The following is a 15,544-nucleotide window of genomic DNA, read 5'->3' on the forward strand; positions in this document are numbered from 1 at the left end:
AGGGCAGGAACTTCTTGCAAAAACTCCGACTCTCTTTTGCAGCTCTCTCAAAAAGACTTTCAACTTACTGTATTTGGACTCCTTTAAATTAGGTGCAGGTGGAACAAGAACAACACCTGCAGGAAGGTCTGAAATCTAATCTTGATGATGTTCTGAAGTAGTTGCAGACCCACACTGTCTTAATCTAAAACATGTGGGCTTTATTACAATGCAGTGTTTGGCTGCTGAAGCATTTCTCCGTACGTTTTGTATCCATGTGTTTTCTGATGTTGCACAGCAATATCTGGTGCTGTAGACTAGCAGATAGAGAGACGTAAAAGGAAATATTGAAATGTGCCTGGGTCTTGCCAATACTAGCCATTGTTCCCATTTCACTAAGCTCCAAGCAGTCCGTTGCCCTGCTGACTGTCACACATTCAAACCATACCCGTCACAAATGCACAAACAAAGCAAATTGATGAGCGTTTTTCAGAGTGGTTCTTTTGTAGAAAATCTTTTTTTGAGGAAGATTAAGACTCATGAGGCAAGGCCATACTCGGTTACAGTATGGTCCTAAACATTTATCACTGGGAATCATCATTGTGTAAAGTATTTAATATTGTCTTTAACCAGCCTCCACCTCCCCTCCCACCTATAAACATGTTTATAATTATATTGTGGGACCGGGACTAGATTCTGGGCGAAGTAAGCACATTCTTTTATTATCAACAATCACTTGCATTTATATAGCACCTTTAACATAGGGAAACCTCACAAGGCAATTCACAGGAGCATTATTGAACAAAATTTGACACTGAGCTACAAGAAATATTCGGGTAGATGACCAAAAGCTTAGTCAAAGAGTTAGGTTTTAATGAGGATCTTTAAAGCAGTAGTGATGCAGAGAGGCTTAGAATCCCAGAGCTTGGGGCCTAGGCAGCTGAAGGCATAGCTGCCAGTGATGGAGTGAAGGAAATTGGGGATGTGCAAAAGGCCAGAATTGGAGGAGCGCAGAGATCTCAGAGAGTTGTAGGGCTGGAATACAGAGATGGGGACTGTTATCACTGGACAATTTGCAAAGTGTCAACTATTACATTGAGGATAAACGATCAGTGGGATCTGCAACAGGACAGGCATGGGCCATTAGTCATTGGAAGCTGGAACAGGACTGGCATAGGTCACCCATTGGTGGGAGCTAGGAGGGGCCTGGTCATTGGTTGGGAGGTCAGAGACAGAGTGTTGGGATGAAGGGAATATAGTCTGATTGGTGGAATGGGGCAAGTGGTGTTCCTCAGGGATTAGTACTGGGGCCTCAGTTGTTCATATTTATCAATGACAAATGAAGGCATAGAGAGTTTTATAATGAAATTGGTAGATAACACTAAGGTAGGAGGCATGGTAAATTGTGTAACTGGGAGCAGGAAGTTACAAAGAGACATGGGCAGATTAAGTGACTGGGCAAAACTGTGACAGATAAAGTTCAATGTGGAGAAGTATAAGGTTATCCTGTTTGGATCCAAGAAAGATAAATCAGAATTTTTCTTCATGGTGAGAGACTAGGAACTGTAGAGAAGCAAAGGGATTCAGGTGTCCAGGTATGTCAATTTCCAAAATTTATTGAAGGTGATCGAAAAAGCTAGTGGTAGGCAGGCCTTTATTTCAAGGGGACTGAAATACAAAGAGGAGGAAGTGATGCTTCAGGCGTGCAGAGCCTTGGTCAGACACCATCTGGAGTACTGCATTCAGTTTTAAGCACCACACCTCAGGTTACCCCTCAGCCTTTATTTCCCAGGGAAATGAGTCCCAGCCTGTTCAATCTTTCCTGATGGTTATAACTTCTCAGTTCTGTTATCATCCTTGTGAATCTTTTTTGCACCTTCTCCAGTGCCTCTATATTCTCCTTATAATATGGAGACCAGAACTGTCTACGGTACATAAGTGTTCTGTACAGGTTTACATAACTTCTCTGCTTTTTCATTTCTATCACTCTAGAAATGAACCCCAGTGCTTTTGTTTTTAATGGCCTCATAAACCTGCATTGCTACCTTTACTTATTTGTGTATCTGTACCCCTAGATCCCTTTGCTGCTCTATCCCATTTTGATTCTTGTTATCCAAGGAGTCTGTGGCCTCCTAATTCTTGCTTCCAAAAATATACTTTATTCGTAAAACATTTTCAAAAATACATTACAAAACAGTTCAAATTTCACATTTTGGAAAGTACAATAGAGATCAGATTTCTTTGATACAGAAACATGAGTTGCCTCACAATTCTTGCAATTCCTTTTTAAATGCAATGTACATTGACATTACATAGCAAAAAAAACATTTTGGTGCATACAGTCCGAGGGGTTTAACACAGGTTTCAGCCCATCAGTATACTGTGGTGGGAGGACCTTACACAGTGGCCTTTCCCCATTGATCCTTTGCAGCGTCTGCCCCAAGCTTTAGTGTGTCCCTCAGCACGTATTCCTGGATCTTGGAATGTGCCAGTCTGCAACACTCAGTCATGGACAACTCTTTGCTCTGGAAGACCAGCAAGTTTCAGGTGGACCAAAGTGCGTCCTTCACTGAGTTGATGGTCCTCCAACAGCAGTTGATGTTTATCTCGGTGTGCGTCCTTGGGAACAGCCCGTAGGCCACAGAGTCCTGTGTTACGGAGCTGCTCGGGATGAACCTCGACAAAAACTACTGCTTCTCTTTCCACACCTGCTTTGCAAAGGCACATTGCAGAAGGAGCTGGGCAACAGTCTCTTCCCCACCACAGCCACCTCAAAGGCAGTGTGTGGAGGTGATGAGATTCCAGGCATATAGGAAGGAGGGCCCTTCTCACCACCAGCCAAGCTACGTCTTGGTGCTTGTTTGAAACCAAATTGTACCACCTCACAGCCCCTGGACTGGCATAAATATAAATGACGGGATTTGGGTATAGGGAGTACAGTTTAGAAGTTTGTAAATGACACAAAACTTCACATAATAAAAAATGAGCAGGACAATAGCTGACTTCAGGAGGACATTGACAGACTGGTGAAATGGGCAGACACATGGCAGATGCAATTTAATGCAGATAAGTGTGAAACGATGCACTTTGGGAGAAACAATATGAAGAGGCAGTATAACCTAAATGGTATTTTGAGAAGGGGGGTTCAAGAGCAGAGGGACCTGGGGGTCCTTATTGACAAATCCTTAAAGGTGGAAGGGCAAGTTGATAAGGCAGTGAAAAAACTGTATGGGATACTTGGCTTTGTAAATAGGCGCATTAAACACGAGCAAAAAAGTCATGCTCAGCCTTGTAAATCACTGGTTAGGCCCCAGCTGAGTACTGTGTCCAATTCTGGGATCACATTTAGGAAGGATATCAAGGCCCTGGAAAGATTACTGAGGAGATTCACCAGGGATGAGGCACTTCAGTTATGTAGAGAGATTGGAGAAACTGGGATAATTCTCCTTAGAGCAGAGAAGGTTAAGGATAGACCTAAAAGAAGTGTTCAAAATTATGAGAGGTTTTGATAGAACAAGTAGGGAGAAACCCTTTCATTTGGCAAGTGGGTCAATAACCAGGTGTCATAGATTTAAAATAATTGGCAAAAGAACTAGTGGGGAAATGAGAAATTTCTTCAGAGGACTGTTCTGATCTGGAACACACGAACAAAAACGGTGGTGGAATCAGATTCCATTGGAACTTTCAAAGACAATTGGACATGTACATGAAGAGAACTAACTTGCAAGATTATGGAGAAAAGACTGAGTTGTGGGACGATATTGGATAGCTCTTTCAAAGAACTGGCATATGCACGATGGACTGAATGGCCGCCTCTTGTGTAAGTTTCTATGATTCTATAGTCAGTGAGTTAGAGAATTGTTCTTTGACCTCTGGGATCTGGGTTTACAACCAAACCTCAAATAATTCAAGACTCCTCTTTATGAATGGAGATCCTGGGCATTAAGACTGTCTATCTCAGTGGGCCAAAGTCCAGAGTGCATTTCTGATCTGGTGATTCACAGTCATCAAATAAGAAGAATTGGAACCTAGATGACATTTGCCGCACATATTAATGGAGATAATTTGAGCATTGGCCAATGGTTAAAGATGCCCTTGAGCTCTGGCCGGTTTATATGGCAGCTTTGGAAGTGTAGTGAGAGTAACACAACAGCTGATCAGGTAGCAGTCCTTGCTATGGAGCTCGGCCAACATGAGAAAGTTTCACAAATTCCTGCAAGTCTCAGGGGCAAAGGGAAAAGGCACAGCTGCCAAAGAAATGTTTGCAGACCACCCACTGCCAGCTGCGGACAAGAGTGTGACTCATTGCAGGCCCTTTTCACAGAAACTTGTGTAGAAAAACCAACTGAGAAATGCAAAATTTACAGTAATGTAATAATTTCTCCCCTCTGTCACCAGACACAGCTATCTGCATTAAATCTGGGCCCTTGATCAAATGGTGCTAAATGTTGGTTATGATGTCATTCCCATCATTGCATTATTCCTGCCTCCTCTGCTTAATTACCAACTTTTTCTTATTGCTCTGCTCGGAGGCTCCTGTAGTCACATATTGAGACCATGTGGAATGTCGTGACACCTCTTCCGGCTAAGAACTATTGGTAGATGACATCATTGGGGATTTGTAGTTTCAGTGTAACCTTAATTCCCTATAAAACTTAGATCTTTTTTGAGGTAAGACTTCCCCTCCAAGGTATCTTTCTCTCCAACCTTTTCTTGTTCATGACAAAGCATCAGATGGTAACTGGACAACTTGCTCAGACCAGGAGGTGGGCAATGTCCGTCCCAGGGATGGCTCTGCCTCTGATATTCCCCCACACGCCCCCCCCTCCCCACACCCCCCTGCCAACACACACATGGGGAGCAGCTGGACTGTGCTCTACACTTTCTCCTAATAACAGAAACGAGGTCTTTCAGGAGTGTGGAGAATAAGTGTAAGCTTGCACTGCTGCTCACTCTGCACATTACACTGAGGCGCATCCAACATTTGCTTCACTTCATGTCTCCTGGGGTGGGGTTTACACACTTACCCTCTTCACATCAATGCCCTGCGCTGACACCCGTCCCTGTACCAGCATACTGCGGCGACACTCGTACCTGCACCATCACTTGTCCATGTACCAATGTCCTGCGCCATAAACAATGAGTTGAGCTCTTTCTCTAGTTTCCTCCCCTTTGGCCTGAGTTAGGGAAAGGGAACAAAACATCCAAGGTTTTCCATTCCTGATCTCTACCTAGTGATCTCTGCTAGAAGATGTGTATGGGCAGGAACGGTCAAATAGCCCACAGTGAGCTGAGGTTTGTCTTTGATTAAATGAATTTTGTGGATTGATGTTTGTTTGAACCCGATGTGCCTGTCCATCAGGAAAGTCTGATTTCAGGAAGTGAGCAGAAATGTCCATGACGGAGTCGGCTTGTTAAAATCCAGTTTGAGACTGTGTTTTCACAGGCTCAAGACCTCACCAATACCATTCTAGGCAAAAGCTGCTCCCTCTGTGTGGGATGTATCTGGATCCCATTTAGGACAGCCTAGCCCCAGCTCGGTAGTTTTAAACCTTTATTCCCAATTTCCACTGTTCATGAACTCCAGCTTGTCCAAAACTCTGCTGCTTGTATCCTGTCTGGCACAAAGTCCCACTCACCCATGACCTTATCTTCACTGACCTCTCCACATTGGCCCCTGGCCCCCAATGCTTGAAATTTAAAATGATAATTCTTGTCTGTGTTGTTTCATACTTTACCGCTTCCTATCTCTGTAGCCCTACAACATCCTCCCTTGAACTGTCACTCCCTCAGACTTTTGCCTCTTGTGCACCCATTTTCTACCCCCCACCCCACCGTTGGTGGCCTTGCCTTCGGTAATCTGGGCCACACTGTCTGGAATTTCTTCCTTAAACCCTTCCACCCAGCCATCTCTTTCTCCATTAAGATGCTCATTAAAGCCCCCCACTTCAACAAGGTTTTGGTAACTCTTGCCACTCTCTCCTTTGGCTCGACGTCTGTTTTCCTTTACACTTCTGTGAAATCTCTTAGGCCATTTTACACTGAAGGTGCTTTATAAATGCAGGTTTGCCCTGTTGAAACAGAAAGAATCTGAGATCCTTAGAGCTGCGTCCTGATGGATGTCACCATGTCGAGAAAGGGGAGAATTTGAAAGTAATACCTTCAAATAACATCACTAACCAGTACACCGAGGGGGCATGGCTTGATTGTTCTGGATTAGTGAAACTTTTGTAACAAATACAGTCACTCTAACCCCATTCATTGCATCTCACTGGCATAAACACAGGCTGTTGGAAGGGAAGTTAGTACCCTTTAAAAAGGGAGAGAATCCACGATAAAAGCAAAATACTGCAGATACTGGAAATCCGAAATAAAAACAGATAGTGCTGGAAATACTTAGCAGGTCAGGCAGCATCTGTGGAGAGAGAAACAGAGTTAACATTTCAGGTCAGTGACCTTTCACATGTCACAGACCTGAAACGTTAACGATGGAATAAATAGACATGGGCTCTGGGTGGAAAGTGTTCAATAGGCCAAATGGGCTTTTTATTGCTGCTTACTTTGTGTGAAGCCGCTGAGTCCTGATCTGTTTTTACTTTTCTCCCAACAGGGTAACAATGATGACTTGATTCTCTCATGCTGCCTTCATTATTGCAAGGACAAGGCCAAGGACTTCATGCCAGTGCACAAAGGTATCCAAGGTCTCCCCAGTTTAAAGGGGCATCTCCAAGCTGTTCCCATTTGGGTTACAGTTGGAGATTTTTTTATATCTGTGGGTATGGCGATGATTTGTTGACTCCAGCAGAAGATGTATCTGTGTTGGGAGAGTAACCACCTCCAGTGTGAATGCCAATCTGTCCCTGTACATTTAATGGTGACTGCTTGTAAGGGATGTTTGTACACCTACAATATTGCTGAACAGTGGACTGGGAACAAGTGTTGCAATGCTCAGCTCTGCAGTCAGGCTCTGTTATTCCACAATCCTTTGGTTAAACAATAGAGAGCAAAGAGGAGTGCAACAAATGTCTGATGTCAGCTTGAGCTCAGCAATAGCACCCGCACCTCTGACTCAGAAGGTTTTTGGTCAGGTCCCACTCAAGAATCTTGAGCACACAATCCAGGTCTGACACTCCCAGTGCAATACTGAGAAAGTGCTGCACTATCGGAGATACCATCTTTCAGATGAAACTTTATACCAGGCCCTGTCTGCCCTGTCAGGTGCATGTAAAGGATCCAACAGCCACTTCTCAAAGCAAAGCAGGGGAGTTCTCACCATTGTCCTGGGCCAATATTTATCCATCAACCAACATGATCTGGTCATCATCACTTTGCTATTTGTGTGGAAATTGGCTGCTACATTTCCTACATTACAACAGTGACTACATTTCAAAAGTACTTCATTGTCTGTAAAGCACCTTGGAATGTCCTGAGTTTGTGAAAGGTGCTATAGAAAATGCTAGTCTGTTCTTTTCTTTGCAGTGGTGTTGAACAAAGTGAATAAACTGGGCATTTGCATCAGGCTGTCAGCTAAATGAAATGGTCTGTGTGACGACACCAGGCTCATTTAGGGAAATAATATACAATTGTAGAAATCAGTCCTCAGCTTGATAATTTTATGGGTTTTTTTATACACTGTTAAGATAGTTTGGAGCCTATGGCTCTATATAGTTATTGAGGTACTGCTACTGCAGGTTGCAGAAAGGGACTATCTTAACAAAAGGAATCCTGAATCACATTTCACTGTTAATTTCCCCTGCTCACACTGTGCCTGTGTAGCCAAGCAAGATCGGGGAGAGTGTGGAAATGGAGTTGTCAGAACTTCTACACAATTTATTGGTGATAAAACCACACAGTGGACCTTTAACCTTGTCTAATTTTGATTGTTTTTCCCGAAGTAACAGGCATTTTCTTCCCATGAACAGAAAGATGTTCTGTAACTGAGAATATGTAAAGCTTGACCATTAACATTCCTACTTTCAGCCACTCACTGGGACTAAGGTGACACTCGTCTCCTCTTCCCACCCAGTCAGCTCCTTGTCTTCAGGCCACCTGCTTAAGATCAGGAACTAACATATGCTGGCACATTTGCGAAGTTGCAGCAGTGTTGCACTAGCATGTTTCTGTACACTGGTACAGTACTGTATTGCATCAGAACCATCCTAATTGTTGCAGCGTGTAATTCAGCAAGTTTTAATTGAGCCCTGGCTGACCTCAATCTGAGAAAGATCAGGAGCCATTGTACAGGTGATAGTCAAGGTTTGGAACACATTGGCCAGTTTTATTGATTTTGTTGTCACTCTTCCTTTCCTATCTGCTGATGGTACCTGTGGATGGTGCACAATTTCAAAGTCAGTGTGCGTGAAAACACCCTCTTGCAGTAGGAGAAAGGTTTCTAATGTAGATGTTCAGATGCACAAGATAGTGTGCAGTTATCGTTGCTTAAACGGCCCTTCATTGAGCAATACATAATAACCCTGACACCAAGAGGAAGAAAATTCCACAAGCACAAAATACCTCACTATATACAACCAACTAAATAGCCTTCTATCTCAGCGCATTTGGTCCAGTGAGGGAACAGAATGTGTTCTGAGAGATGGCTTCTTTCACAATATAGTTTCAGTTTAGCCTGAAGGTGATTGAAGCACATCTCACGCCACATAATGCACCATGGAGACACTGCCCAGTACACGATACAAGACGACACAGACAGTGCACCCTAAAGACACTGCACAATGCAATGTGTGGTCAGACTGTTCACAGTTTGTTCTGTTTTGTTCCTATTAAACAAGCTGTGTTTTTGGGCTGCGTGTCCAGTGTGGATAGCTGACCTGAGAATCTTTTTCTTTTCCCCCAGATGAGCCCATTCGCCTGCGCCGTGATGTTGTGTTGCTGACAGATGACCGGAATATGAGGGTGAAGGCCCTGACTCGCAATGTGCCTGTTAGAGCCATCCCAGTGTTTCTGAAGTGGGCCAAGGTGGGATGAAGAGATGGAGCAGGAAAAACTCTCATCCTCTGGATTCCAGCGAGCATCGTCAAGAGCCCCAGAGCTCGACCATGGAAACCCACCCCTCCATTAAAAAGCTAACATTAAGAGATGACAAGAATCTCTATACAGTTGAAGATTGTGATTGGTTACCAAGAAAAAAAAACAAGTAAGCTGAAGAGGCAGGTCTTGAGATGAGACGTCTCGATGAGTCTTTTTAGGAGCAAGCTAGTCATGGTGGGTTAATAGGGTGAACCGACAGGTGAGCATCCAGTTGCAGGTTAATGAGAGGGAGCTTCCTTAACCTATGGAAGGAAAGGACTCCTTCCCCGGTGGTGTTCTTTGATTAGTGTGTGGATTGTTTTGTGACAGAGCTGGACTGATCCACTCTGCTATGCTTGGGCCAGGTCTGTAAACCCATCTCCACCCTGAATCTTTGTCATATCAGACGTGAAGGTGAAGGGAGGGAGGGCACAGGCTTTGATCATTTGATTCGCTGCTGGTTCTGTGATGTCATTTTTTGGCAGGAGGAATTTCACACAAAGAAAGGTTTGAATAATTAACAATAAAATGAACCTTGCATGGCCTTGAGGAAGGGCCACAGTGTAAGGTTAGCCTAAACTCAAGGAAACTTTTAAAGGTCGTGTTAAGGGTCACAGTCACAGATAAATGTAGCTTTTAATTGGCCTTGTATAAAAGGAATCCTGGCACCAGCCTATCATCCAGTTGATAGTGTGTTCTTAGTCCACTAGGTCTTTGCATTATGGAGATTGTAGAGTTACCAGATTAAAATGGAGAGGTGTTTTATTTAAGTGAGGTTTACTATCTGGCCCATTTGTTGGATTATAATCTGGTGAATCAGACACGGGGCAGTGAGTGTGTTATATGAGCAGCTCCTATGTGAGCTGGTATCATACAAGCTGCCCTTTCACATGCTGCTCGATGCCCAAGACCTTTGGCATTTGGGGGAGTTAGAGATAATTCTGCCTTGCAAAATAGCATTTAGAGGAGGGCCAGAGCGGGGTTCAGTTACACTGCAGAGCTAATGTTTTAGATACCTGGTGCCTCCTAATCCCTCATCCGTGCCAAGCTATCAAGTAGCTGGGCAGCTACTCAACTTTGTGAACTTAAACATACAGGCCTCAGTGATATTTCAGCTGACAGAGTCTGTACCTGATGCTGGGCATTCGCTCCCTTTTATGGAGCAAAGAAATTTCAAAAATTGGTTTATTTTAGATTTCAGAGCTTGTTTTTCATTGTTTTTTTTAAATAGTCTTAGCTGGTTAGATTTGGGTAAAGAGTAGCCAGGTGTCTGGATTTGCTTTTATTTAGTGTTGAGTGGACTTTAGAGAATAAAGGAAACCTTTGGTTTTAGTGCAGTGGGAGGGAGTTTAATATAATTTAGCAGGGGTGTGTGTGTGTAAAATACTTTAGCATGTTCTGTAGCTCTGCTATATGTAGCCAGTAGCCTTTGCCCAGTGCTGCAACCAGCTGACAGCTCTCCTCCCTGTGATGTACTGACATTGCCATGTAGAAGAGAGTTGCAGAGTTTAACCAGTAACTAGCATTCCTGTAACTAGCAGTCTAATAAAACTGAGATGAAAAGTCATGTCTGTAACCTTTTAATTGCCATTTTGTGTTTTATAGAAACAAGTTTCACGGTGAAAACGTTTTTGTTTGCTCATTTACAAAAATACAATTATAGAAACACTATCCCACCGAAGCACTTTATACAGACTGATTTAAAATATAAACAGTACAAATACATGCAATAAATACATTCATTTTAATGCAAAAAGAATTTATAAAAATACTGTTTTTTGTATTGCAACGTTATGTGAATTGTCTTTTGGCTTTTTAAAATTTGTTTTTTTAAAAACTATTTGGGTGGCTGTCTGTATAGACTGACTTTGGTTGCATTGAATTTACAGAGAGGATCCTGTGACTCTGACAGACACTCAGGTTGATATTGTGCATGCAATTCCCCCACCCAGCTCCAATGGGACCATACAAAATAGGCAATCTTACAAATCCCTGCAAAAAACACAAAAGTAACATTACTGGCAAGTTGCATCTCATGCTAAAATACTGCATTTAATAAGTGAGCTAATAACAGGCGCCGGAAATCTCCAACTTTATCCCGTGTTTATTTTAAGGAACCAACTTCTTACCCGTTCCACGGTCTGATCTCTGCAAACTCCCAGGCGGTTTGTTAAGTTCAATCTCACTTTGTAACACTTTATCTCGTTCCGTTTAGTGCATCTACAGTCCGCAGAGTTTGTTTTCAACTCACCGAGCACTGTGTCTGATTTACAGATTAATTTCTGTCTTTAAAGTGAGATGCGTCCATTTAAATCTCACTGCAACTGAATCCGAATCAGAGACACCGCGATTGAACTGAAAGTCTGGTGATTTAAGTGAGTAAATCCTCTTACCGGGGTCAGTGTTGATTGTCTCGGTTACAGTGCTGAGGGTTAGATAGTTTTAACCATTCTAAAGGTGTTAGTTTGTTGAGTGTGTGTTTGTAATAAAATCTGTAAAAAGCCCCTGGAGTTGAAGGGCGGCTTGGGTTGGTTTGAGCTGGATGCGGAGTAGGAAGTATCCGGGCTGGTGTTCGCTGGGGAACCAGCTGACATTTCCCGAATGTGCTCAATGAATAGGTGAGATTGGGACTTAACTGGTTCTTATCGCGGGATAAAGTTTAGAAATTACACATCAACATAAGAAACACAATTAGAATATAATAACTGGTGAAAGCGATTAAAATAAGATCCCCCTCATTACACCGAGAGTTGGGAATCTCAGTGCTGATCCTTTTAAGTGCTGTGGACAGGAAGCCGGATAAAGGGGACAGCAAGTGTCCCCCTCCCCGGCTCTGCTGTTCTCACTGATTTTGGGATCTGAGATTATTGAACAATTCAAACCTGGAAACAAATCTCCAGGCCTCCGCTAGTGGTTCGTCCCCGTATCTGGACAGATTGAGTTTCACAGTGAACGAGGTACAATCTCTAACCCCCACCCCCCGGACACCCCGCCCCACAGCCAGCCCCCGGGACCACCTCATTTTCCTGCTTCAGGCTTTCAAACCCCTTGAACTGATGTTCTCCCCCCGCCCTCAACACCCACTGCCGCCAGTTCATGCTCCGCTCCTTATTTCTGGTCCCAAAATGATTAACATCTAACTGGGAATAACATTCAGCAAAAACAGGTGTGGGGGGCGACCGAGAGGAGCCGAGAGTAGATGTGACTCCCAAGGGAGCTCTGTGAACAGTGTTGGGATCCACTGAGCCTCGGCACAGGCTGCGGGAGGGCGGCGGCCCCTCTCCCCCCGGACCCAACCGAGCGGATTGAGGAGGAGCTCCTGGTGGGGGCCTGGCGTAAACCCCGCCATTACCCGGCGTAATCCGAGAGCCACAAGGTGCAGTCTGGGCTCAAAGTGAACTCATTGGGCAAAATGTTAAACTCAGTAACTCCTCTCCCCCACCCCCCCCCACCCCCAAAAAAAACCAAAGGTCCTGAGCCAGTTACGGGGGTGAGAAAGAGTCCAGAATCTTGGAGTCATTGGACAGGTGCGAAGATTGAGTTAAAATCTCCGCCGCCTTCTCTTGGTTTATTCCCAGATGCTCGGCGGCGAATTTAGCCAAAGGGTAAACATTGTCGGCAAAGTCTATCTTTGGTTTGCAGTCGGATGTGTGCATCTTCATGTGGCTGATGAGGTTCCGCTGCTGCGCGAATTTTCCGCCACAGATCTGACACTCGTACGGTTTCTCCCCGGAGTGAATCCTCATGTGCTCAGTCAGTCTGTACTGGCGGGTGAAACGCATTCCGCACGCTTCACACGCAAACGGTTTGAGGCCCAGGTGACTCCGCATGTGCCGGGTCATGGTGCCTCTCTGGGTGAACTTCTTACCACAGATGCTGCACGGATAGGGCCTGGTGAGCCAGTGGGTCTTCTCGTGTTGCCTGAGTGTGGCTGGGTCTTTGTACGATTTCTCACAGGTCGAGCACCGGTACGGCCTGATCATGTCCCCCAGACTCTGGTTGGATTTGTCCAGGAACGGAGTGCTTTGCTCTGCTACCGCCACCTCCTTGTGAAAGAGATCTTCCTCCGTGTGGCACTCAACATGAGCATTGAGCTGCTCCGAGCTGGGAAAACCTTTCCCACACGGAATGCACACGTACAGGTTGTCCCCAAAGTGCTCTGGCTCATAACTAATGTGGCTACAGTGATACCTGTCTATAGTTCCTGGGGGACAAGGTTCATCACTACTCGTATCTTCGCTGCTGCTTTTCTCGTCTTCTGCCTCATCGCAGCGCAAGCCTGGGTACCTGCCCTTCCCGGGCACCTCGGCCTTTCCCTCATGTCTCTCAGCTTTGGCTGCTTTCTCCCTTACACATTCTTCTACAAAGTGAGGCAGTGGCTCCTGCTTCAGCCACCTTGACATCACATCCTCCTGGCTTTCAGTCCTGCTTTTAACCTCACTGGCCAGGTTGTTCCTGAAGACACCGCTTTCGTGTATCATTGGCTCGTCCCTTTCCAGCGGCTGCACAGCGACTGCCGGCTGCTCCTTGTAAGAGGCACCATTGGTGAGAAGAGAGGCACTGGCTGGCGGACTGGTCTGCCTGGAGTCTGCAGAATGCACCTCGTCCTGCTGGACAGAAGGGCCCAGTGGGCTCCTCTTGGACAGGTCCAGGCCCAACATTTGTGAAGAGGCCTGGTCTGGGAGGCACATCTCCTGAGCGTGAAGACGATTACCCTGAGCAGGTGGAGCGTACAGCTCTCCAGAATGTGTGTTTATCGTGTGCATCGGGGTCAGGGGTTGACTGTCCAGGAGCCTGGAAGCCACCGAGTAGCAAGACTGAATAACGGGCGTGGACGTCCTCAGCCCCCTCCCGAGCTTCCCATAGGAGGAGAAACCTGTCCTGATATGGAAATAGGTCCCGTTGCGTTTGAGCTTTTTCTTACAAAGAGCCACAAGATCCGGTAACTGCAGGTAACTGGCCGCCGCCAGAATAGCTCCCAGATTCTGTTCGTTACTTTGATCAGCCTCGTTCAACCTTCCCGTGTAGATATAATCCAGGATAGTCCGGAATATCCCAGGACTGACCATTTCCGGGTCCAGGTTCACCAGGTTGTCATGAACTACCATGGATTTTAAGTAGACGCTGCTGGCGGCCAAGATGTTCTTGTGGGCTCGGAAGAGAGCGTTCTGCACCACAATAATCACATCACACAGGAAGCCTTTGGTCCGCTGCCTGTTGAGCTGCAGTAGGAGCTGCTTGGCATGATTGGGCATCTCCATGGTATCCAACATCGGCATCATCTCGCCACCTTGAACCCAAATCAAAACCCAGTCAATTGGGGGAAAGACACAACAGCCGCTGAAACCCCACCCCAACACCAACTTACCCCACTCACCCCCCAACACCAACTCACCCCCATTCACCAACTCACCCCCATTCACCCCCAACACCAACTCACCCCATTCACCCCCCAACACCAACTCACCCCCATTCACCCCCCAACACCAACTCACCCCAACACCAACTCACCCCAACACCAACTCACCCCCATTCACCCCCCAACACCAACTCACCCCAACACCAACTCACCCCCAACACCAACTCACCCCCATTCACCCCCCCAACACCAACTCACCCCCAACACCAACTCACCCCCATTCACCCCCAACACGAACTCACCCAACACCAACTCACCCCCATTCACCCCCAACACCAACTGACCCCCAACAGCAACTCACCCCCATTCACCCCCCAACACCAACTCACTCCCATTCACCCTCAACTCACCCTCAACACCACTCACCCCCATTTACCCCCAACACCAACTCACCCACCCTCACCCAGATGTCAGCTCCGAGCCCAGGACAGATTCAGGGATGCGCAAAATCCGTTCAACTTTAAGCTTCAAACAACCGGTGCGGGTAAATCGGAAGTTGCAGGTTGTGTTTCGCGTTGCTCTCAGTAAAGTTTGGAGAAGGGATCCAGTCTGAAGCGAAAGCCCTTAAAGGGCCCGCGTCTCCCTTTGCCTGCTCCATTCTGCCTTTAGGTACACGCGAGCGTAACAATAATTAAAACTTTCAGTCTGGCTCCTCAGTCGGTCGCTGGCTCCAACCAGGTGCCGGAACCTACTTATATAATCTCTCCAATGGAGATTCAAACGATCCGGTAAAAAAGACGAGGTCATTTAATGTATTTATTTATCTAATATTTAAGAGTAGAGATTAAAGCAGGTTACCTTAAAGTAGAGCCGGATTTAGTGGCAGTCCAGCCGGTGACTGGTGTTCTGCCCGCTGATTATTGCACTTTTATCATCAGCCGATTGACCAGAGACTGCCGCGGTGCCACCTCTCTTATACATGCTAGTGTAGATGGTGCAGGCAGGGGGAGGGGGAGGGGAGGGGGTCACATCACAACCCCCTGTGGGCACTTCAAAAATTACATCACTTATAGGAGCTTCTATTTTTATTTACCCACTCGGCATCCATACAACCCGTTAACCTTAAAAAACCACTTTCCTTCTCGGCATTCCGGCATCCTGCAGCTTCAAACCTCTCTG

At 45.7% G+C, this 15,544-nt stretch overlaps 2 protein-coding genes across 4 annotated transcripts in view; one reads left to right on the plus strand and one right to left on the minus strand.

Moving 5' to 3' along the window:
* The window catches only part of smg6 (SMG6 nonsense mediated mRNA decay factor), a 451,841-nt gene extending 442,725 nt beyond the window's left edge, over positions 1 to 9,116 (plus strand). The window contains 2 exon segments of the mRNA XM_068010820.1: positions 6,590 to 6,671; positions 8,834 to 9,116. Of these exon segments, the coding sequence (XP_067866921.1) occupies positions 6,590 to 6,671; positions 8,834 to 8,964 (213 nt within the window). The 3' untranslated portion in view covers positions 8,965 to 9,116.
* Positions 9,117 to 10,570: 1,454 nt separating this feature from the next.
* Positions 10,571 to 15,544, minus strand: part of hic1 (hypermethylated in cancer 1) — a 16,386-nt gene continuing 11,412 nt past the window's right edge. For 2 of the 3 annotated variants that reach the window (XM_068010823.1, XM_068010821.1), the window contains exon 2: positions 10,571 to 14,296. In XM_068010823.1, the coding sequence (XP_067866924.1) occupies positions 12,489 to 14,288 (1,800 nt within the window). In that variant the 5' untranslated portion in view covers positions 14,289 to 14,296 and the 3' untranslated portion in view covers positions 10,571 to 12,488. Of the gene's footprint in view, positions 14,297 to 15,223; positions 15,363 to 15,544 lie in introns of those variants that run through there. The other variant, XM_068010822.1, reaches the window with a different exon arrangement.

Source organism: Heterodontus francisci, chromosome 30 (genome assembly GCF_036365525.1).
Source record: "Heterodontus francisci isolate sHetFra1 chromosome 30, sHetFra1.hap1, whole genome shotgun sequence".
In the NCBI taxonomy this organism is placed as follows: Eukaryota; Metazoa; Chordata; class Chondrichthyes; order Heterodontiformes; family Heterodontidae; genus Heterodontus; species Heterodontus francisci.